Below are 24,839 nucleotides of genomic sequence, written 5' to 3' on the forward strand. Positions count from 1 at the left end.
TTGGAACTTATAGCCTCTAAATAATGGCCTAAAAAGTTGTTTCATTTTGTGTTCAAATATTTTTTCAGGATCTCAGAGTTAAATTAACTTGAGCATTTTGTTGTTTTGTTTTTCACTTGTTCTATCGTGGCAGTAGTTAGTGCCAGTTGCTGTGCTTTTATATGGTTTCTGCTTCAATAAAATTTTAATATTATGTGAAAACGTGGTATTTAAACAAGTGTCTTGAATTGAATTATGCTCCTGACTGCACAGCAGCATCCATAATTCATCAGAGGATGGCTTACGTCTCGGCCCTGATGGGATAGCATGATTTATTGATGTGAGGGGTCAGACAGGATTGTGATGTAACGTGCATTTAGCTGGAGCAGAAAGAAGTGCTCAGTCAACAGAAAACATCAGATGAATAAATGGACATGGAAAAGCCAAGTAATAATTTTGGCTTGCCGACAAATGCCTGAAATATATTTATGACTATTGATCTACACTACAGTTTTGTTGGTGTTTTTGTTGTGTTTTGCAATCCAGGAGACGGTTTAACAGTCCCATAACTCAGATGATAATGGAAAGCTCTCTGAAAAAAGCCCCATCAGCACAGAAGCTAGATCAATCACAACCAATACAGTCAAGAACATAACAGAGCCAGAAGAAAACATAAAAGCATTACATAATGATGAACAAATTATGGGAACACTAGAATACTTTTGGCCTTACGTTGATTCTTTCATTTTGAGATCGGCATAGATATATGAACGTATGACAATAAATGAGCTTAAATACAATGGTAAATTGTCAAACCAAACATAAAAATATAATAAGGTCAGTGTTAGTGCAGCAGTCGAGTCGATACGATGACTCATCCCATATCACTGAACATAAAGACAGCCCACTGAGTCAAGACCCTGTCGGCTGAGGCAGAGACAGAACCAGCACTACTGTAACTACTGTACTATAAATACTGGACTGTAAAACTACTGTACTGTTAATACTGACTGTAAAACTACTAGAACGTTAATACTGGACTGTAAAACTACTGTACTGTTAATACTGACTGTAAAACTACTAGAACGTTAATACTGGACTGTAAAACTACTGTACTGTTAATACTGGACTGTAAAACTACTAGAACGTTAATACTGGACTGTAAAACTACTGTACTGTTAATACTGGACTGTAAAACTACTAGAACGTTAATACTGGACTGTAAAACTACTGTACTGTTAATACTGGACTGTAAAACTACTAGAACGTTAATACTGGACTGTAAAACTACTGTACTGTTAATACTGACTGTAAAACTACTAGAACGTTAATACTGGACTGTAAAACTACTGTACTGTTAATACTGGACTGTAAAACTACTAGAACGTTAATACTGGACTGTAAAACTACTGTACTGTTAATACTGGACTGTAAATACTGGACTGGACTGCATTCCCCACGGTGCATCCTGAACCTCATCTCACCTCCTCACAGCCTCAGCTCCTCGATTCTGACTTATATTACCGTATTCCGTTTTCCATAGTTTTGGCCGGGGTGCGATATAACTTATATTTATACTTATATACTCTGAAGTGACTTATTTGTGATATTATTTGTTATTGTCACACTTGCAACCACATTTCATACTGCAGTGTTTTTTCTCTTCTCTATTATGCATTTTTTGGCTGGTGCGACTTATAATCCGGAAAATACGGTAAAGTTTTGTCTCGTTTCCTTTACTTCTGTCAGTTGTCAAAGCTTATTTACTCTACTTTAAGCCCCGCCCTCAGAGGGGAGTGTCCCATCGGTAATACATCCCTCATCTTTTTTTCTCAGGCCTAAGTTCCATGATTTTCTTGGTAATTTTAGATGTACAACTGGATTCGTCAGTATTTTCAGTGCGAGACATGCTAATGATGTGTGTAGTGCAGAGGCAGGTACAGGAAACTATCACTGCAGCAATACACAAGAGAAAACTGTTACTAGTGCTCGAAATGTGGTGGGTGTTTGAAATGAATGATGCATAATACTGTTATAAGAGACAAAAGACATTATACAAGACTTTTCAAACTGCATAGTTTAATAGAGGGGAGTTCAATACTGTACAGTTGAAACTAGGAACAGATAAATAAAGCTTTACTTAAAACAATCATCCAACTAAACAAAAACTTGTCAATATTTTTGGAAGTTCATATTTGTACAGAAAATCTATTTACACCTTTTTGCTGCTTTGCCCTTTTTGATTTTATACACAAGAAAAATCTGGTTTGTACCTTCTGTTTTAGTACAACAACGTGTTCAAAAAGCTTAATATACAGTGCATCAGTTGTTAGTTTAGTGGAAAGCTTTTTCTAATGCATTGCCAACAGTTAATTGGCCCGACATGAGGAACAGGAATGAGAGGAAGCCTTTAATGGCCAGTGAATCAATGAGTGATCAATCCTGTATAATCTACAATTATAATCAATGTCCTAAAGTTTTAAACTAATGCTTTTAAAAGTTGAATCCTCAACACAGAGCTCTAAAGGCCATTTTTTGCGGGTCTAAGATATTATCAATCAAGAAAATTAATAATTCTCCAAGAAAAACAAATGAGTCACAAAATGAATAAATACTATGAATGTTTTTACATTTAATTTTTTTCCTTTTTTAAAACAACTGTAAATCTCAGCTGTGTAGTTGATGTGACAATTGTAGGGTGAGGTAAGTGTCGGCCCTAAAGGAACTGATTCTGATCTTGAAGTTGATCTCAACTATAGCAAGTTTGTTTCTTTTAAGGATGTATGAAACTAATTACACTACTTTCATTTACAGTAGTAGTAGTAACATGGCGGCGGTCAAATAACAGACAATACTTGTTTTTGGTTTACATTGACAATCAGAGCAATAAACATTAAATCAACGGATTCATTTATGCTTTGGCTTTACTTAAATGTAAAGCTAAAGAGTGATGTGTGTTTTTACTTAATTTAAATGTATTTCATTTAAATAACAATGCTCTAATGGCAGAGTAATAAAATCCTCTTTTGTGCTCCTGTGAGGCCTTTAAACCAGAATGGCTAGTCAAGGATTGTGTGTTTCACAATGAAATAAATGTGCTCCTCTCAGCAGAATGACCCAGGGCTGAAATATTACTCTCCTGCCACTGCTGCTGCTCCCTCTCAGCTGCTTTCAGGAGGAAGAGAGAGGAAAATCAATGTGCTGCAAATGGACAAGCCCAAATATGAGCTCAAAGCATGTGCTATAGGAACGTATCTTTCAGTTTTGTGTTTTAGGCTTAACTATGAACAGCTACCCCATCCCTCTTCTTTATGTGCTGTAAAGTGCTTATGTCATTGCTGAGTGAGTTTGCAAAACAAAACTGCTAAAATGTACTGATGTACAAAACCATAGGATAAAAACACAGAAGCTTGATATTTGGTCTAATATCTTGAATAATCCAAGTGACAAGGAGAACCAGTGTTCTTGAATAGGAAATCCACTCATTTCTAGTAATAATGAAGATAAACAGTGGTTGCCTTTTTGTTTCATATCTAGCATTGAGATTTGATGAAAAAGCCCTGCTCTTTATATCACATGATTGTCCTTGTAATCTATGAACATTTTCTACATTATCAACATGGTACAACTTTCAAAACATACTTCTCCCAAACTGAGAACACAGTGGTGCATATTATCTCTAAAGTGCTTTTTCAATTACAAATGTTGGTGATTGTCTGAAAAGGTCCTTTGTGATGGGTAAGGCACATGTCTTTAGTGAGTTTGGTGAGATTAATGCTGTGGTGCATGTGGCTGACCACTGCTGCTGACCCCAGCACACAGTGCCATTAACACCGCCCGTGCTGTCCACACTATGCTTCACAAAACCACACCTCACACATGTCTGGTTAGGCTGCTCCTTTTCTTTCCAAGAAGTCTCTCTAAGCACCAAAAGCACAAGGTTAGCACACTTCAAAGAAATGCATATGTTAAAGCCTCTATGAGTCAATAAAGCACTTTGTGATGTCTTTCTGCCAACATTCTTCACAGCAGATAAACCAGTCCTACCTCCATTATAACGCCCTTAGGCAAGGATCCAAAGGCATTTGATATGATCATGTTTCCCACATTTTAAGTGGCCTGGACATGTCTTCATTGTCAGATCAAGTCTGTATTAAAACAAGTGAAGAGACGCATGTCTCGTAATGTAAATTAACTCCACATTTCAATCCAGTTGGCGCCTTCAGCAGGTGAAATTGTCGCCATCTTTCTGGAAATCTGACATCACTGCACCAGTCCCTGTAGGAAGACCGAAAGGACAACATTTTCTATAAGAGAAATATCTTTCTGGCAGTCAGTAGAGATGAAATATAAATCTTTTTTTTCTGAAATAAAATACTAAACGTAGTACAAACAAAAGCACTGACCTAAATGTAATGTATGTTAAAATGCTTATGGTAAAATGAGAGAAGGAAGCATTATTTAAAGTAAAGTATTCCGTGCCAGTTCAGACCTGTGGGTGGAGCCTCTCCTTTCTGTTCTTGTCCTTCTTGTCCTTCTTGTCCTTCTTGTCCTTCTTGTCCTTCTTGTCCTTCTTGGGCTTAGTCAGCTGGAGCAGTCTGCTGGGCTCCTTCTCAGCCCCCTGTGTCTTTGAGGACGATGAGGCAAACGGGTTGAAGTTTTTGCCCATTCGTTTGGATCCAATACGAAGGAAGGGTTCTTTAGTGGGAGCAGAGGTTGAGAGCTCCACCTAAAACCACATTTCAAATGTAACTTTAGATCAACGTTATGCAGTTACAAGCCTTAAGACATATGTGGATAATGCCCCCCCCCCCCCCAAAACAAACAAACAAACAAACACAATTTTTCTTTGTGACAGGGACTGTGGGCACATCCATACAATGTGATTTACCTCTTTTGATTGTTCTGCCTCTCTGCAGTCCAGGTCCAGGGAACTGGTGCTTGGGAAGCGAATAGAGTCTTCAGATGTAATGGAGGGGGTGCGACTGTATCTCTGCAGCTGCTCCGCCTGCAAACAAGAAACTAGTTACTGCAAGGGACACAGATACAAGCTTTAACACGTTGTTTGTGTAGCCAATGTAATAAAACATGTCTTATAAACATGTTTTATAAGGATTTGTCTTATAAGTTATTCTCCAATTTGTGTCCCAAAGGGGTTAACCCCTTTGTTAACCTAAACTGTGGAAGGGAAACTACTGTAACTTAGATTGCAACAATACAAACTTAAAACACACATTGCATAAAGAAATCCCATTGTGAATAGTAACAGATTAGACTGGTCAGGTAGATTCAAGTTTTTCCTGGCCTTGTTTGTTTCACTTGTAAATGTGCCTGGAGTTAGTGGAATTAGAAGCATATTTACTGTATATAAAAACCTGCTCACCTGCTCCCTGTGCTGAGCCTCCAGTCTCTCAGTGTCCCGGCGCAGAGACTCCTTGTCTCTCTCCAGTCGGAGTTGTGCCTCTCTCAGGCGCTCCAAGTCCCTCTGGTACTGCTCCTTGTTCCTCTGCAGCAGCTCCCTCTCTTCCTGCAGCTCCTGATGCCTTTTCTCCGTGTGCTCCTCTTCCTCCTTCAGCTGCTCGTCTCGCTCGCACAGCACCCGCTCTTTCACCTCCCACTCCCTCTCTCGCCTGCGCTTCTCCTCAAGGTGTGCAGCCTGCTGTTTCTAGAGTAGACAAGTAAAGAGCGATTGGAAGGCAAGCTTACATTTTTATTTTGACAAAGCAGGCTCACACTCCATCCTAGCACGGGATTTTTTAACCACAATTACTTTAAAAGGTGCACTATGCTACTTTTCTGGTGGATGGTCCGCCACCTGCTGGTTCTTCGCCGGACTGAAATGTTTCACGATTAAGGATCTCGTAATGATTCAATTCTAGTTGTTTTTCAGGCGGCTCACTTCTCAACTGAGCTCACCTGTAACTGGCCTGGCAATAACATGTTTGTCTAAATGGTGGTGGAATGGTTAAATAATGCCATACTGTGGATATATCATATATCTGATATCATGGGTCCTGCCCTACAAAAAGTACAGTGTACCTTTAAAGGATGCCAAAAAAGTGAATGTGGCAGACAACGTCCAAACTGCCATTTTGTATGTGCAGAAAATCTAATTTGAGACTCAAAACATTTAAATTGTATGACAATGAGAGTCATTATTATGCATTGCTAAATAAGGCAATCTGACTGCAGTTTGTCAACATGATAAGTTGTGCTTTAAGATGCACTTTATTAAGGTTAAGTTTAAGGAACACGTTATTGTCCTTGTAGGGAAATATACTTTTAAAGTGTAGTGACCTGTAGACTGGCTGCTTCCTGCCGCTGCCGCTCCAGACTCCTGTGTTTCTCTTGTTCAATCAGAGACGATGGTCGAGATGAAGATGCAGAGGACAGAGACGAAGAGGAGGAGTGTCTGGAGGAGTTGGCAGTGAGACGATCGTTTAGAGCCTGTCGCTGGTCCTCTATGAAAGAGTCCTGCTGCACCACCACCGCCTTTAGAGGGACAGAGAATAAGGAGAAAGAAGAGAAAGGGGAGTTAGTGCCAGGGCTTTCATGGTTTAGGGCTGTGTTCGTTGCATTTTTCACCTGCAGTGAGAGCAGTAAGTCATGAAGGTGAGTCACACTGCTCTGGACCTGCTGGGGACAGAGGGGAGGACATTAGTTTTTCTTTTTTATACTTTCAAATTATAACCGTAATAATTAAAAATCTGAACAAAGAGGATACATATTTATGACAGGGCAGGCTCCAAACAGTTCTAAACTGAGTTTGCTCCCCCTATTGATGTTTAAACTCTAATGTGTGGCGCTCCTAGTTTTATTTTATTTCAACACTGGTACTAAACTGTGAGTATAAATTGGAAAATAACATGTTGGCTAGCTATTTGTTGGCGCGTTGCACGTGATTTACAACTGGGAGTTAATGTTTTGAGTGCAGATTGTGAACGTATAGGCACAGAATGGTATTCGCTTCCAGTCAAGTCTGTCGTGCTGTCTGCATACAGTTCATAGGAGTAATTTCTGCAGTTATTATGTAGCAATGCAGACCGTGCATTTACACTTGTTCATATAAGATATAAAGCACAGAACTTACTTCATTGTTTCTCTTGAGTAACAACTGTAGACTGGCTGTCGCTCCCTGAGAAAAGACAGATGAGTTAGGCAGTGAAGCAGATGTGTTGTAGATTTAATATACTATGATTGATGTATCGATACCAAAAGCTCAACCCATCACATATCAAGTAAGTAAGTAAGTAAGTAAGTAAGTAAGTAAGTAAGTAAGTAAGTAAGTAAGTAAGTATATATATATATATTTTTTTAAATCAATACATAAAAAGTGCACTGTGTAACCAGTCTCCATGGAGATGTGTTTGCTTTGCTTTGTCTGGAATATCAAGCCCAATATGTGACACCACAGGGCCAAATTACAGGTCAGATCTATGGAGAGGTGAACCTGCTCATAGCAATAAAAACACCTCAACAATTGAATAAATGCCAGATAAGTTTAATGCCATAGTGTGGAACATTCCAGGCAAAGCAATAACATCTCCAGACCCTGGCATCTGAAAAGCTACAGCTTTAAAATCACTCCCATTTTTTAAAAAATAAATCAAATTTTGAAAATGTACAGTCTATACTTTTTTTTTTTGATAAGTTTAAGATGTTGTGGAGGAAAAAATATATTTTCAATGCATTTCAAATCAAGTGTCATTGGTACCGGTATTGGCTCGATATTGCCATACCTGCCATGGTATCACTTGGCATCGGATCTAAACAAAATTTACTGGTATTGCCCCTCACTAAATGTAATATACTGTGGTGCACATATTTGTACTTTTGCCTTAGTTCAGTTTAGTATAGTTTCTTTAAAAGGTAACAAATATGTTTCCATGTAAACATAATCAACAATAAGTCAACTGTGTTGTAGAACAAAAGTTTGGAAAAAACAGTTATTTTGCTGCTTAACACTAAACCCAGCGACACTAAGATGCATATTTCAGGAGAGATCTGGGAACAAAATAACATAAATAATGCATTGTTGAGGTGAATACAGTATAAACACACACGCACGCACGCACAGCCACACACTGACCTTTTTGAGCACACCGTCTGACTCAGTCCTTCGAAGGTCCACTGCTTCATCCGCTTCTTCCTTTTCTCCATCTGACGGCACAGCGCACAGCCAGATAAGATCAGCTGCCATCATTGAACTATGTTTCTACTGTATATACTCCTCTATTACTACCAAGGTTCTTTTCAGCCATTCCATTTCAATGTTGCTGTAGCAAAATTGTGCGCCCATAAATATGTAATAATGAACATTCATGGTAATGTAATCAGTATCTATATTATGTAGCATTCACACATATGCACTCAGTACATGCAATTCAGTGGGACATATTATGGGCAGTACTAAATCATCTTTTAATTGTTTTTAAATTCCATCACATCTGAAAAATAAACTACCATAACTATGACTTATTAGGCAATATCAGATTCGAGTTAAACAAGTATTTACTGCCTGTCCATGAGCACACAGTGTAACCTTGAGCCTGGCGGGGGACCTACTCTTGCTGATGTTCATCTGGTGGCTGTCAAACCCCCCAAACGTCTCTGCTCTCCTGGGCAGACAGACTGGTCCCACACTGCCCCCTGCTGGGCCAATGGAAACACTGCAAGCGGCTCCTCCTAATCCAGTGTTGACTAAAGAGTGAAGAGACTCCACTGCAGAGGAAACACACTCCAGTCACACACACATCTTTGGACTGAACCACTGCTCAGATCGATGGGGGCGCTCACCTTCTTTCAGAGCATCTTGTATGATTGGTTCTCCCTTCGTGACATCATCAGGTGTGGCCCTGAACAGCATGCGCTCCCGTACTGCTGGACAAGCGTCATACAGAGCAGCGCTGCAGTCACTCAGCTCTCTGAAAATGTGCACCTTCTCCTCCAATAAAGAGACAATCTGCTCGTCTTTACTTCGGAGTAAATCTGAAATAAGAGATTAGGCAAAGAATCATTGTTTGTCACTTAAATGTGAGAATGTTATAATGTATAAACAATAACATCACTCCACAAAATACAGAAAAGATTACCTCGAATCTCCTTTGCTCTGCTCTCTTGTTGTCTCCTGTCCTCTTCTGTCTCACTAGGAATGCCTTCATCCTCATCCTTCTCCCTAAAAAGACAACCTTAATTAGTACTTTAAAAGTTAATTTGGATCTACTTATGTCGCCTGATTTGTTTCTAGATTGTAGGTTCATTTTGAGTTGTAGGTACATGTCCATTGAATAAAAATAAATGAGTATTGACGTTTTCAATGTCTCGCTCGCGCTACAGTATTTTCCCCTGCTGACTGGCTATCAAAACCAACTAACTAAATATATACATACAAGTTTTAGGAATGAATCTCAAATAATTGATGAGAGGACAGCAATACGTCAGTTCTAACCCATTATGAAATCGGAGTGCTCTTACATGCACTGCATTGCATCTTGAATAATGGCTCTCCATGTGTTTCGCTCATCTTTGCTGCTGGCCAACACCTCCACCATCTCTGGTTTCTCAGTCCCAGCGCTGATCAGGAACAGACCTACAAACCACACACAGAAGACAGTCAGAACAAAAGCGCTTGTATACAAAATCAGAAGATAAACAGAAGTACTGCGTACCTCGTTCTTCGTTGGCCACTTCTCGGACAATTAGATTCTGAAGCGAGATGACTGTTGAGCGTTGGTCCTAAAAACACAAAAACAAGTCTGATTATATGATGTTGAGAAGTACATGGTGCAAATGGGAGGTACACTCCAGCTTACTAGTGAGGCAAACACATATTTCTGGTCCTTTTCTTGAAGAAACACCAACACATCTGACAACAGCAAAGCGTGGACATCTGGAACAACAAACATTAAAGCACATTTTAGACTAAAGAACATATTTTCAAGTGGAAGATCAGATTGAATGAACCCCTGAACCTTTGAGGCGTCCAGCAGAGTTTTTCAGCTGCAGTGTTCCATCATGTAGCAGCCTCCGGCCTCTGACCAGGTCTTCTTTGGCAAACATCTGGCCACTCTTCATCCGCATTATGGACTTACTGTCAGTGCGGCTACGAGGAAACAAACTTCTTCAGTTATCAAAATCCAATCTGAAAGTTCAGTAACTTTGTATGTGTAACTCACCTGTAGACCTCCTTGAGCTTGTGCTTCTTCTCCTGCTCGTTCACTTTGCTGTCGACTGCTGTGAGGATTTCCTTTACGAGCTGCAGAGCCTCTGATACACAGGTGTGCTCCGAATCGATATCTGCACCACAGCGATCATGAGTACCAAATCAAACAATTCTAATACTAATAAAAAAGAATATGAGGAGCTTAATGGTTTCATCCAACTACGCTGACCTTTGGTGTGCTGCAGTATCCGTTGAATAAGAACTGGGTACTTGGTAATCCTCTGCGTGACCAACAGGATACATTCAGGAATACTGAGCCTCCGTACAATAGCGCTACTCATCACTTTCTGCAGAACCACAAGAAGAAACCAGAACAGTGAAACTACAGCAAGACCTATGGTTACAAAAATAACAAAATGAGAGTGAATATTGACCTTGATGACGTTCTGGAAGCGTTTGTCTTTGGCCAGCAGATCTTTGTAGAGGTTCACAGCTTCATTGTGCCGACTGCAGAACTTCCCATAAACTTTCTTCATACGTTCAGCACTGCTGCCTGAAAACTGCACATGCATTGACAAGTTGGCTTAGTTTGTCAAGGTCAATGGAGTTGGACCTGTGCATAAACATGTTGAAAACTATGCTGACCTGTTTGACCAGCATGTCTCCGATGCTACAGATGAGGAGACTGTGCTGTGCCTCCACTGAGGAGCCCCTCCTCTGCTCCAGCAGCTGGTTCAGAAACTCTGTGTGGGTCTCCACCAGATCGTCCAAAACAGGAAAGATCTGCAAATCATTAAAGCAAAAACAATGACTATTTGTTCTTCTCTGATGACATCTGATGTTGGGCCATTAACATTCTACCCTTTAATTTTAGGAATCACAGCCTAACCTTCTCTAGAGTCTGCAGGTCCAGCTGCAGCTCTTTCTGGATGCCTTTATAGTAGACCTCAGACATGATTCTCAAGGTCCTCACGTGGTGAAACTCTGTCTGGTACAACTCTACACACAGATATTAACATGTTACAACACAATCTTGAACTAATTAATTTCAACAATCTTAAGTATGCTACCGAAGATGACATCTTGTCTCTTGATTTCATCTTTCTTTAGTGTCTTTAAGAATTTCTTGTCCACTGTGCTGCTCCATGAATCTGCCTCCAGCTCCTTCATGTCAGTCTCAAACTCGCCCATCAGCTGATTATCCATCATCTCTGTGCCTGTACAAAATAAAACCAGAATCAAGCACATCTATTTGAGTGAAATATTATTTGTAATGATTATACAGCCGTCTTATGTGTTTAACCAGTTTATTTAACAGTTTTTACCTTCATCAGTGAGTGACTCAGTTGAAGCATTGACCGCACTGTTCTGATTCAGTGAGTCTGTGGACTGGGACCTCAATTTCAAACCTTTCAGTGTGACATCATCTAACCTGCAGACCAAGATGTAGTTTATAAGTTAAAATACAACTCATGCTGAACAAGAATCCTATGTTAAAAGAAACCTTTTGACGTTTAAATGAATTGTATAATAATGTCAGTCACCCTGCGATGTTGCTGGTGGAGATGCTCTTGGAGAGGTTACCATGTGTGGAGAAGATACTTGGAGTGCGTTTGGGCAGGACTGGAGGAAACTGGTCTTCAGGTGTAGTGGCTGTAGACCAGCGTTCCCGTGACGACGACGACGACGACGACAATGAGGACACTGTGGACCCAGTTGAGGATGTCGCTATGGGCACAGAGAAAAGGCAGGGTAAAAAAAGTTTGAATGCAGTTAAATTCGAAAGTATGTTGTTTAACTGCATTTCTCAACTCAAAGACATTAAATACATTTTAATTTGACAAAATGTTCAACATATCTGCCTTGCTGTGCATGTATGTGTTAATCCCTGATAAGGACAAACTACTTTTAAGTAAAAATAACACTTAAAAAGTACATTTTGTCCTGGAGGCAGATGGAGAAGCAGCATCTGGGGCCATGACTTGAAGCTGGAAAGCAGAATAACATAATACAAGTTAAAGAAATCCTTTTGTTTTGTTAATGATTTTTAAAAATGTATCAAGTGCATGGCTGAATCACCATTTAATGGTTTGTACTGTAACTGTGGTTGTTTAAAATGCAATAAACATGACTTAAAAAGCAGTTGATACCTACCTTATTTTTATTCTTTACACACACAGCCACACTGTCTTTGCAGATCTTGTGAATGTGAACACTACAATCTGCAGGAAAAGGAGACCACCAAAAAGTTAGTCACTGAACATAAAGCGAGCCAGCAGCAGTGCTCATACGCCTCTCACAGCAACAATGATCTCACCCTGTACTTCCTGAACTCACAGAACTGCAGCGTCTGCACAGCTTTTCTAACTGGGCTTTCACAGTTTACTGTCCAGCATAAAACCTTAACAAATAGACCTCAGAATAGAATATATAAAAAAAATCAATAAAAATAAGACTATCTACCTAAACACGCAACATAGAAATGTATTAATTGGTCTCTATATTACCCCCCTTAAATATCATACATAAACAATTATATTAGTTTGTCTGAAGTTATAATTTCATGAAATATCTGATGAAATGGAAAGTAGCCATAACATGACATAAAATTAACTAAATGACTCTTAACCAAACAGAAAATTTGTCTTTTGAAATATGGGTTGCATAATTTCTTTTTTGGGAAACCCCAACAAAGGCCATTACTACAATAAGAACAATAAACAAAAATGTCCTTACTGCTACATTGGAGGCACTCTTTAGTTTGCAGCAGTTTGTTGCAGTGATGACAGCAGCTGGACATAGGCGGACACACTGGAAAAAACACATGACTTTGGGACAATTTCTTGTCCTTTTCTTTTAGATCCTGTTCCTTTTCTCCTTTTCGGTCCTTTTCTTTCTCCTAAAATAAGCACAACAAAAGATAAACAACAAACCCAAAAAACTGACGTGATTAAAAGAAATTTATTTAAATGTCGATTACATTTCACTCGAGTGAGGCTGTACTAAAAACACTTAATGCACTGCTGAGCCCCCCCCTCCTCTTCTTACCTCACTTAAGTCAAAGTCTGATTTCCACTTGACAGAGTAGCAGAGTCTCTTGCACAGTCTTTCTGACATGATGCGTATCGTGCTGTTCTGAACTTGTCTAGGACTATCATCATTGTTGCAAGTGTGAGTACGAGTGTCTTCTGCCTTGTCTGACTGACTCAAAACCAGGAAGACGACGCAACACCATCTGTGTGTGGACACAGACTTCCTCTTTCACTTCATTGTTTCTGCAGTTTTGTATAGTTTTGTATGTGGTAGAATGAGTAAAGATGTCAACTCAAAATTTAAATCTGCATTTAACTTTCTATCGGGTGCTCTATAATAGTTAACATTTGGCTTGCAGACCTGAGGGGTAAACACTCCACCCCTGGTAACTTTGAATAAAGGCCAATATCTAATAGTAAAATATTCTCAAATGCTAGATCAATATAAGTTACTAGTTGTTGCAATTAGTTTTGTGTGCAAAGCAATATTTTCTTACCTTGCCCTTTTTGGTCATTTTATTGCGGAGGTAACTAAACGTTCGGCTGATTCTGGGCCCTCCTTTCCCCTCTGTGCTACTTCTCAATGGTCCCGGCTCTTCTTCGGAAATACTGCAGGACACAAAGATCAAGCAAATTTACAGAAAACTTTTGTATCATTTGTATAATAAATGCACTACTCAAGTCCCTACCTGCATTTCACAGAGCCAGAGTTACAGGTGAAGGAGCTTGTGCCTAGAAAACATAGGAATGCCACATATTAAGGATAAAACACATGATTGCAAGAAAATAAAATTAGAAGGAGGATGGTTATGGACACAATACGTTAAGGTTAAGTGCCCTCTAGTGGCAGAAGAATTTCTGTGTGGTTTATTTTTTTGTGATTTGGCACATCCAGTCAGTTCAAACCAGATTTTTGATTTGTTGGGATTACTTAAAACAAGGCTGCCACAAGTAATGAACTACTTCTATGTATATACAAGGCCTATATTAGCTCTCGAATAGAGTGCTGCTCAGTGCAGATCTGTGGTGCTGGAGAGACACTGATGAACGGTCTCAAAAGCCTTCGACGGCGATGCATGTATTATTTTCTATCTGCCATGTTGAGCTCAGAAAATACTGCAGCATTACGGAACTCTTTGATAAACAACACTATAAACTAGACGCAATAGTCATCTTTAGCATTCAAATTGCAGCCACCATTGCAGTCACCAGCAGACCTGGGACCATATCGTCCCACACGAGGAGCCCTGTCTTATAATGTGCACTGAACCAATTATTGGCTTCCTGATGGGACATTGCCCAACTCTGATGTGCAGGATCTGTTTTGTGTCTCCCATTTTGAAACGATGGGCAAATTCAAAGAGATCTCGACTAAAAAATGTTTTGTGAATGTCTCTTTTCTAAAGGATGATTTCCAATAGTGAAATGACAGTATATATTCCATTTTAATCAAGTTGTGTATGTTTATTAATGAAAAACATAGATGCTAGCCTAATGTTGATTTAGAGCAGTAGTCTCGTTTTTCGACTCGTAAGGTACTTTTAGATCTACCTATAGATTTATATTATACTATAATGTGTCATTATTACTATTATGAGTGAGTTTTTAACTGGAATTTTAGGCCTACTTTAGTAGCCTAATAAAGAAATTACCAACATTTATAAACGTGCAATATAATATCAGGATAGGAAAATGTAGTAGTAATAAGATATAACGTGCCTACAGAAAATAAAAATAGTCCCAACAAAATAGTGGTTTAAGCTAATCATCACCTCACCTGAGCTCTAACCGTTTGACTAGTTATTGGTGATAACCATGGAAAGGCTTAGGGGAGAGACTTTGATAAAATCCACTTTAGTTTTTGTTCCCAGTACCTCGTTTACACAAATATAACATTTTACAATATGTGAATTAGTATAAAGTGATACACTGTTTCAGGACAAAAATACTGAATTATTACTCAGGGATTTTAGAGTGGATTAGGAGCACTCGGGAGGGAGAGGGTTATCATTTTGAGCAGAAAATAGAGCTTGAGTTAGCTTTGCCAACATTATTAGGACGCAGACTTTTGCCAATGTTCAGAAAGCGTACTTACTCCCTCCCTCCTCATCCTCATCACTGGAGGAAGAGCCCAAAGAAAAGAAACTTCTGTTTTTGGAAAGTAGTGGGGAAATACTGATGGAGAAGCTGATGCGGCGTTTGGATCGTAGACATCCACAAGCTAAAATGTATTTAGTGGATAAATAATACCAAAACTTTCACAATTACAATCACCACAATGTACTTGTGGGAAACAGGGGGGAAAAGGGTCCAAAGACACTTACCTTCAATGTCCTGATGGCTGATGGCTACCATGGAGACAGATTTGGTAAGCGCTTGATGATGAAACATTCTGGGACAGCTGGAAGTCATTGACAGGACCTGGTGACTTATCTAAGGTACAAAAAACAGGATTAGGAAATATGTGGTTCTGCTCTTCATATTGTTGATATCAGGTATGGGCTCAAGACAGACTGTGAGGATTTACCTGCTGTCCCTCTTCAGAGAAACAACCTTGTGCTTGGCCCGTCTCTAGATCCCCCGGCTTACATGGGAGTGGACCCTGTTCCACCTCCACCAGACCCTCCAGGCTATAGCTGAAAACAATATTTATTACTTATCAGCTTTGTCCAAAAAGTCACTACCCGATTGAGTACCTTCGGTTGTCCATTGGCTCCGGCTCAGGAGAAGCTACATTGGATGGACACCAGCTCATACTGAGGGGGAAAAAAGAAAGAAAAAAACAGCCGTTATCTCCGTGTAAACAATTCTTCCTTACTGTAATGTGTTGAATAAATACAATCTAAAGAGTATGTGTGTACCTTCTTCTGTGAACAGTTTTTGAAGGCCTTGATTCTTCTGAGAGACTTTTCAAAGGACTACAAGGAAAAGAGCAGGGCACTGTGAGTAAACAAAATAAGAAATGTAGAGATAAGTAGGGCCAGACCTGCTCTGTCCCACGTTCAAGTCGGAGGGGGTGTCGTTCCTCCCCGGCTCCCAGCTGTGACGCCGTGTTGGAGACAGCGAGCGGTGGCGAGAGGCTCTCAAGATGGCTGACGACAGAATGTTTTCAGGCAGCTGATCTTTCCTCTCATCTTCCTCTCCTCCTTCCATCTCTCCAAGTCCTTCAATAATAATAAACTATTCATTCATCATCCGACAAACTGCATAAGACCAGGGTAAGATTAAGTGTAAGTAAGTGCTTTGATTTAACCCAAGTGTAGTGTCCTGCTACTAAATGGGCATTTAGTGGCATATAAGCTAGATTGAACTGAAAAAGTATGAAAAAAATATAGATTATTTAAAAACTGTTGAACTGTTAGTTACCTGTGTCATCTGCCTCAGACTTCCAGGAGAGTCTGGAGTTGTTTGGATCAGTGATTGAGAGTGAAGGTTCTTCACTGAAGGTTTCCAGCACAGATGAGGCATCATCAGTAGAGGACCAGGACACACGCACCTTCTGATCACTCGACTCTGTACAAGTCTCACACTGCAGGGCACAACATAATGTTTCTTAAATTATTGCAACAAATTTGCTGAGTGAAGCATCAGAACTATTTTTTTCTGAAAGCAGAACTATATTATTACTTGTTAAATAGATTTTAGGAACCTACTGCATAGATTGACTATGATATCTAGAAAATGTAAGACAAAAAGCACTTGTCCAGCCAGCTGTTAACAAAATTAATGTCATTAACACAAGGGACTATGCCTCGTCTAGCCTCACGACTCACTCATGGGAAAACCCACTGGAAAAGTCGTTTTCAGAACAAGTGAGTCATACTCTCGCAGTCACAGCTTTCAGGATTCAAGAATCTGTGAAGGGCTGGCTAAAACTGAAGTGGACCAAAGATTAAGTAACTTTCATCCAAACAATATCCTAAACCATATACTATAACCATTGAATCATTAGAAACTGTAGAATGTGTGGACTTTTCATTTAAGACCTGTATCCACGCAACGTCTGTATGTGCCACAGCCAGGTTTTCCTCACCTCTCTGCCAAATTGCAGAAAGGAAAGAGTTTCCCAGTCTGTTGCATAACAAGACTTCTCCCAGAGCGGCTAATTTTAGAAAGGCATAAAGGTAGTACGCGTGAGCTCTGTTATTTTAGCCAGACGAAGGTCCAATATTGGGGCCAGCGTGACGTCAAAGCGCTCTGACGCCGATGATCGCAGACCACCACATATTATGTGCAGTTTATGGAAATGTTCATGCACAGGAAACACAGTGGGTGTGTACACATGTTGCTTTCAGACTGTGAGGACGTTTGGGCTAGAGGCAATTAGATTGTGAAAAGTGTGCTTTGTTTGGACCACTCTGGTTAGTCGAGTAAAATAATGAGCACCCTTAGGCAGAGTTTAACATCTTTAGGATGTGATTGTACAGTAACTGAAAAAAAATATTAAAAAATATATATATATATCTGAATAAAACAATATAAATAAATGATTGGGTACAATAAAGTTTGATTAATTATTACGGGTAAATGTTTTAGTCCTACAATCTAATGTGTGTTTTGGTGTTAGAGCTGGTGTTCTCTCAGTGTTCAGTCTCGTACCTCTTTAAAGACACTGCCCTCAGTGATGGTCTCTTGACTGACATCCTCCTCCTCCTCTTGTAAACACACCAATGGGCTCTTCTTGTTGTCTTGATGGATGGCTACAAAAACAAAGTGAATATGATTTTAGTGGATGAAGGAGGATTTGGAAATATGTGAGGTGTTTTTCACCAGCTGTTCTTACCTGTCTGAGAGCTGGGGTCTGCACAGTGTTGGACTGGACCGAAAACATCAGTCTCCCTTTGGATCTGAAGGAATCAAGACCCAAGAATTAAGTGGCATGTATTTTCATCCGACACTAAACATCACAATCAAAATGACATTCACTGCAAAAATACAATCCATCTGCTGCTTTGTCAGTGGCACAACGACAATGTACCTGTCAGTGACTGTTTGTTCGCCGATGGGACAAAAATTAAACCGTCGTTGCAGGTGAGACTAGATTTATACAGTACATTCAGTAATTTGTTATGAACTAATCAACAAATATCTTATGCATGTATTTCCTGTTTCCTGTTTAGTCAGTAAAAGCATTGAATATCAAATTATTATTAAGATGATTGCACGTTTCAGATTTTTAATGTAACCTAACCTATATTGGTGTTTTGTTTCATCCTTGGTCAATGATTGGTGTGCACTGGCTGGATGTGTTTTGACTGTAAAATCACGGTGGTACAGAGTGAATACAGTGTAATAGGAAACATGTTCAACATAGAGCATTTTCATGAACTAGTCTTCAAAGTCTGGGATCTAAGGGCTTCTCAATAGTCTCTTGTGATATTCTTGTAGGCCGAGCCATCCCGATGAGCTCATATTTAGTTGTGAGATTGTTAATCACAGAAGCTAAAGCGGTCTTTGTCCCCTCTGGCTCTGGACTCAATGGTGCCGTTGTGTGGACTGTATGTTGCCTACTGTCTATTATCAACATCCTGCAAAGAGTTTTGGACACAAAGGAGAGACTACAGTCTACATGTAGGTGGTGGCCACTCGCTGCCCACTGCCACATGCGCTGGTTTTGTATAGAAGTAGAGATCAAATTATCAAAATAGTAAAATAACATAAATTAATTCATTGTGAAACTAGATGCAAAAGGTACTGCAATTTGACTTGACCTAGTTCAGCACTGGTAACTCATGTAAACTGTTTATTATATTTGTATATATAAAATTATAATTGTAAATGGTAATTTTCAGGTGGTAAACAGTGATCTATTAAATCAAATTTGGGGGGGAACTCAAATGAACATGGTGTACAAAGTAAAATAAACATGCTTTGCCGTTTGACCTCAACATCAAACCTGACCACGAGGCGTCATTGTAGGTGGTGGCCCTGTTTGACACCTACAATGACGAACTTTTGTAAAGCCTCAAATTTTCAGTCGAACTTGAAAGCTTTGACAAGTGGCCTGTGGTTTTCAGAGTAAAGGAATAAACACCGCGATGACATGGACCAGACAGAGGAGGTGTGAGCAGCGTGGGAAGAGGGCAGTAGTCATTGGCTCTGCAGAGACTGCCAACTATCTACTGCTGGGTTTGGGATGATTTGAGAGGTTAAAGTAACAAGTCAGCTGGAATAGTCTTCATCTTATGCCATACATTATGTCAGAACATAAGCAATAAATAGTTAAGAATCATGGATTTAGTGTGGCCTTATTTGGTCCTACCATTAGATGATCCACATTAAAGTGGAAGCCAACTCTACCATGTAGTGCAAGTTATAACCTCAAAACAAAAGTTATGAAATGGTATGTGTTGCTAAAAATATGTCAAAATAGTAGTAATATGTGGCAATAGTACAATAAACTTCAGGTTTTCAGCTGTACAGCATTTGGTCCAAAACATGTTTTTGTTAGATAGCACATGGGTTTAGTCTCACTATTAAACTGATAATGGTGCCGAGTCCATTTCCATGTCGAGAAAATAAACATTATGGATTATGGAGAGAACAATGACTCTAAACACTGTAAACTCACCGAGTTACTTTTTAAACATATGATAATACTAACGGAACAAGTCGCTAAACCACTGCCACGAGTCAAAGGGAACAACGTTAGTAAGCTGTTAGCATTTGACAAGACCTTAAAGTGTAGCTCTTACTTTTTATAGGCTAGCATTAGCAGAGTGTGATTTTGACACGTCTAAGAGACAACAACATGAGCAAAACATAATTTTGCATTTGAACAAGGACTTCTTTCAAAACATGAAGCGATTGACTCTACAATAGGCAGTTTAAAGCGTTGAGCACAAACGTACCTTAATGAGGACCACATCCACAGTCCTCTCTGCTTTGGAACAGAAACTGTACCTCCGCCTATGTCTCTCATACATGCCGAAACTTCAAATCATTCCCACCATAGGTTCAAACCGGGAATTATAAAAGGACTTTCTTCTTCCTTGACTTCATTTGCAACTCAAGAGAAAAGGAACTTCTCCAATAAAATAAAAAGTTTCAAAACTGAATTCCAAGCATTGTAGGTTTGGGATTCTGTTGCCACTGGACTAAAAAACACCCCGAACACAGCTACAGCTAGAATATCCGCACCATGAAGACGTCAGACAATTGATTGTATTAATAATGAACACGAGGAGCGAAAAACTCTTAAAAACAGCGTCAACTACTTCTTATTTAATACTCAATGTAAAATCCAGTAAAAAACGGTAAAATCCTGGTGCAGTTGGAAAATGAGCCTCTTTGCCCACATCTGTTCAGAGCCTGGCCCCTCCCTCTCTCGCTCCTTCCCACTCTCTCCATTTTCCTTCAGGCTGTCCATTCCTCGCTCTCTGCGGTGCTCCACCCATCACATCTGTCGCTCAAACAAACCGCCTCACATCCAGTGGGTACCTCCGCTGCTCCCTCTCGGCCACATACAATGGACCTCTATGCACTTCTGTAAGTATTTCTGACCAACTTGAGCAACTCCAAAGTGTTATAGAGGAGGGGGTCTGCTCATTAGGAGTTGCGCCCGTTTTATTGACTCTAGGTCACCATACACAAGTTAAAAAAATGTCTTTGAGCTACTTTGATGAGGTGTGCTGGATTGGTTTTGTACACATTAATTATCAGCATCCTAGTAGAGGTGTTACAAGGTCAATGTAAATATATTTTACATACAAGAAACCATCCCTACATGTTGAACTCTTGACAACTATTTTGTAGTTTTACGTACGTACGTATGTACGTATGTACGTATGTATGTGTCATTATGTGGATCCAACTTGTGTTGAATGCAAACTTGGTCCTGGCCATCCTCTACTGTGCAAAGCTACAGCCCCACACCAGCTAACAATGCAGATATTTACAATTCCCAAATTGGCCATAGAACTTAACTGATAATGGCCCTGCAACACAAACTTGGAGACTAATCCACCCGCGCACAGTTGGGGAAACAAAAGCACAAAAGTTAAAACACAACAGTCCAATAAAGTAAAATGGGGAACATGGAACAATGAGGTCAGTGGCATTCAAACCCACCATTTACCCATGTCATATTGTTAATAGATATGCCCCCCACCGACTAGCACTTCAACATGAAAGCCATTGCTGTTAAATAGATACATGTTTTTTTACTTGATTAAGAATCGGTTTACATGATCATACACACTATACTCCTGCAGACACTACAAATTTAGTTATTGTAATATTCCGAGAATACGTTGAAAACTTTCCTCAAAGAACACTTAAATATGCATGTCCTGCCTCAAACAGTGAATGAGTGGTACACAGTGGGAGGGAGCAGTGACTTTGAGCCAGTAAGTGGGAATAATCAACTCCATCTGAAACCAATCTGTAGCGCACAAATACAGCAGTTTCCATGGTAACCGATGTGCAGCGTCCAGATGTGACGCAGAGCGGGATCCCAGATAGAGCCGGCCCACCACCTCACATCTGGAAGTGTTTACGTCTAGACTCAACACAAGGGGGCAGCAGCGCAAAGACAATGATATGACTGAATTGAACACTATTTAAGAAAGACTTGTTTGGCCTGCAGGCTTCATTACACAGGACAGATGAAATGGGGGATGAGAGAGTGGGGAGGACATGCAGGAGACAAGATTCAAACTCAGGACACTGTGGAGCCTGGCAGACGTGTGCTGATGCCTTAACCGCTCTACCACCGGGCAGCACAGAAACAAACACTATTCAATACTATATTTTCCTAATTAATATCTATCTTATTGTTTTTAATATTAATACAAATGGGGTTCATAATCAAACAGAACTGCTAGTTCATGAGTCAATAACAAGGACCATGCAAACCTTATCTCACAATTTTGCAACTCAACCCGACCTTCGTGTTTCTGACCCTCATTTTCCCCCAGACTTTAGACAAGTAAATAGACCTTCTTATGTAATAAGTCACTGTATTTGATTATGAATGAAGCCTGTGGCTCTTGCAGTAGATTATGATCCATGCCTCAAGTCACCTGCCTCAAAACAAAATTACTTTGACATATATTCTGACTTGTGACAATGTTTACCTGGATTAAAGCTGCAGTAATATCCAGAAGAAAAAAACAAACACATTGTAATAAGACATTTTAATCAAAATTTGTTTAAGATTGCATTTTTATCCAACACTGAATGTACTAGTCCGACATAGATGATCAGTCATTTTTCCCACAACTTATTTTGTGACCTCTGTGTCAAGTAAAGCAACATGTGCGTCATTCAGAGACATGGAAAAGGGATTTATGGGTTTGCTCCAGGGCCCTATGGCAGGCCAGGCTTCACCTGACCTCCTAAACATAAAAATAGTTTTTAAAATGTTGTGAGACGCCACCAATATTATGGCATATGAGTTATACAATATAAGGAAAAATGCATCAAAAGGCTTTCCGACTCCCAACTACCACCTACTTATACACTTTCACTTTGACCTACAGCTCAAACTGTCAAACATTTTGGTTATACAACCTGGGCACCTGCCACGTTCAGTGCAAACAACAGTCAATTCAATAAGCCAGTCAATTAGTTCAGTCACAGACGCTCGGAGTGAAAAAACTGCATAAAACGAAGACAACACGGAATATAAAATCTGACATTCACAGAAACACATGCCCCCAGTATACAGCATGAAGGCCCCCAGTATACAGTATGAAGGCCCCCAGTATACAGTATGAAGGCCCCCAGTATACAGCATGAAGGCCCCCAGTATACAGCATGAAGGCCCCCAGTATACAGCATGAAGGCCCCCAGTATACAGCATGAAGGCCCCCAGTATACAGCATGAAGGCCCCCAGTATACAGCATGAAGGCCCCCAGTATACAGTATGAAGGCCCCCAGTATACAGCATGAAGGCCCCCAGTATACAGCATGAAGGCCCCCAGTATACAGCATGAAGGCCCCCAGTATACAGTATGAAGGCCCCCAGTATACAGTATGAAGGCCCCCAGGAGCAGATTCATTTCTCTCCTGAACTGCCGATACTTCAGGATTTTGTGTCACTCACCTGAAAAGCTTGTAGACAGTCCACGGCACTCCTTTTAGGCTCCTCCCCTTCTGCAGAACATGTGCCAGCCTCTGCAAAGAGAACAAACACCAAAAAGCAAAGCAAAGATTAATGGCAGATTTCCACTGAGTCGTACAATACATGTGCATTTATTGAAAAGCTGACAGACAAGGAACGTGTGACCTCAAATACTTATTTCAACAACTGTGTCATTGGGATTATTTGTCTTTGTTTTATAACATCAATAAAAACGTAAGCACAGACAACATGTTTTGTCTTCTTTCTTTTCAGGTAAGTCTCACAAAGCCTCATTTCAAAACATTGCCTCATGTGAACGTGTGTGACGCTCATAGTCTGACCCTGCACAGTGGGTGTTTCAAGATTTTCCCATCAAAGAGGATGTGGGACACTGAAATCCAACAGTGTCTGAGTCACTGCTGTTTGAAGAGGGAGGTAAACCTCATACATAAGGATATCCTTGTGATGTGTTGTTGTACATCTTTGATTCCTCACAAGAAAATGTAATAATGTACATGTTCAGAAGTATTATTTACAGCCCTTGTCCAATTATGACTGCAGCCTCGCTTTATTCAGTATAAAAATCATTCTGTAGACACACAACTAAGGTAGGTAAATGCTCGTTTCCAGTTGGCTGCCAACCGCCATTAAACAACAAATTCGGATTCTGGAATATGAAAAGACTATTTTATTTAAAGTAGCTCATCAAGCATTTTGAGTCAACTATTTATAAAGAATGAATAAGCACTGGTTATTTGTTTATATGCACTTATTGCACCATTGTAACTGCGTGAGTGTGTGTTAAATAACTAGTGCTTCTTAATGCCTTATAAATGGTTTACTAAGGAACCTTATTTTAAAGTGTTTCCAATGTACCATGTTTATTTAGTTAATTTTGATCAAATAATTTCACCACTTTTTTCACCTCACTAACTACACAAATACTCTTCGCCACAAACTCTAGTTCGCTTCACAGACATCTATAACACAAAGATCATAGGTGGTGTCTACAGCCATTTCTCAGCCCGACTCGAGTTTTGCTGGACCCTGCGAGCTCTGATGACATCACCAGGTTGCCCGGATACGGGCCCCACACAAACAGTGGAGCCGGATCAACTGTCTGCCGCTCACGCCCCGCCACTGACATTATTCTATCCACTGTCTCTCCACTTCCTCCTATTCAACCAAACACAAAGCAGCTAAAATTATCTAATACTCTAAAGAAAGGTCAGTAAATGTAAGTCTAATGCACGGCAAACCAGTGTTTTAGAAGCAAAACAGATGACTTTAAGTAGAACAATTACCACTTTCTTTACCTCCAGATGGCAAGGCCAAACATTTATACATCAGGGCTAAGATTAGGTTGGACAATGAATCACCACTAATGTTGTAAGGTGCTTTAGTTAGAGCGCTTGTTCAATATATGACCAGCACGCTGCCTTATTTGCTGTGGGGATAAGATAAAAGAGACATTCTGTAAATATAGCATTTTGTATGTGGTCATTTTCTCATAAATTAGAGAATTACGGAAAGTGTATTTTTGAAAGAACTTTTATAGATTGAAAAGCCCCACGTGAATCACTACGTTTATGGCGTTTT

General features: G+C 39.9%; 1 protein-coding gene across 3 annotated transcripts in view; it reads right to left on the bottom strand.

Annotated features, from left to right (window-relative positions):
* Positions 1-2,041: 2,041 nt before the first annotated feature.
* Positions 2,042-24,839, bottom strand: part of LOC140349489 (uncharacterized) — a 49,992-nt gene continuing 27,194 nt past the window's right edge. The window contains exons 11-47 of one of the 3 annotated variants that reach the window (XM_072435843.1): positions 23,223-23,293; positions 17,957-18,020; positions 17,773-17,873; positions 16,540-16,702; positions 16,160-16,337; positions 16,035-16,091; positions 15,870-15,929; positions 15,701-15,803; positions 15,498-15,606; positions 13,863-13,905; positions 13,671-13,782; positions 12,878-13,040; positions 12,296-12,363; positions 12,078-12,129; positions 11,686-11,869; positions 11,467-11,573; positions 11,212-11,358; positions 11,031-11,140; positions 10,787-10,924; positions 10,576-10,701; positions 10,371-10,488; positions 10,155-10,275; positions 9,951-10,081; positions 9,792-9,868; positions 9,648-9,714; positions 9,454-9,568; positions 9,072-9,154; positions 8,776-8,967; positions 8,545-8,700; positions 8,069-8,139; positions 7,070-7,114; positions 6,565-6,615; positions 6,277-6,471; positions 5,363-5,644; positions 4,871-4,987; positions 4,472-4,708; positions 2,042-4,257 (exon numbers count right to left, since the gene is read on the bottom strand). In XM_072435843.1, coding sequence (XP_072291944.1) covers positions 4,243-4,257; positions 4,472-4,708; positions 4,871-4,987; positions 5,363-5,644; positions 6,277-6,471; positions 6,565-6,615; positions 7,070-7,114; positions 8,069-8,139; positions 8,545-8,700; positions 8,776-8,967; positions 9,072-9,154; positions 9,454-9,568; positions 9,648-9,714; positions 9,792-9,868; positions 9,951-10,081; positions 10,155-10,275; positions 10,371-10,488; positions 10,576-10,701; positions 10,787-10,924; positions 11,031-11,140; positions 11,212-11,358; positions 11,467-11,573; positions 11,686-11,869; positions 12,078-12,129; positions 12,296-12,363; positions 12,878-13,040; positions 13,671-13,782; positions 13,863-13,905; positions 15,498-15,606; positions 15,701-15,803; positions 15,870-15,929; positions 16,035-16,091; positions 16,160-16,337; positions 16,540-16,702; positions 17,773-17,873; positions 17,957-18,020; positions 23,223-23,293 — 4,229 coding nt within the window. In that variant the 3' untranslated portion in view covers positions 2,042-4,242. Of the gene's footprint in view, positions 4,258-4,471; positions 4,709-4,870; positions 4,988-5,362; positions 5,645-6,276; positions 6,472-6,564; positions 6,616-7,069; positions 7,115-8,068; positions 8,140-8,544; positions 8,701-8,775; positions 8,968-9,071; positions 9,155-9,453; positions 9,569-9,647; positions 9,715-9,791; positions 9,869-9,950; positions 10,082-10,154; positions 10,276-10,370; positions 10,489-10,575; positions 10,702-10,786; positions 10,925-11,030; positions 11,141-11,211; positions 11,359-11,466; positions 11,574-11,685; positions 11,870-12,077; positions 12,130-12,295; positions 12,364-12,877; positions 13,041-13,670; positions 13,783-13,862; positions 13,906-15,497; positions 15,607-15,700; positions 15,810-15,869; positions 15,930-16,034; positions 16,092-16,159; positions 16,338-16,539; positions 16,703-17,772; positions 17,874-17,956; positions 18,021-23,222; positions 23,294-24,839 lie in introns of all 3 variants that reach the window. The other 2 variants (XM_072435842.1, XM_072435841.1) reach the window with 2 other exon arrangements.

Source organism: Eucyclogobius newberryi, unplaced genomic scaffold (assembly GCF_026437365.1).
Source record: "Eucyclogobius newberryi isolate DKJ021-1_F unplaced genomic scaffold, fEucNew1.0.hap1 SCAF_7, whole genome shotgun sequence".
Lineage (NCBI taxonomy): Eukaryota > Metazoa > Chordata > Actinopteri > Gobiiformes > Gobiidae > Eucyclogobius > Eucyclogobius newberryi.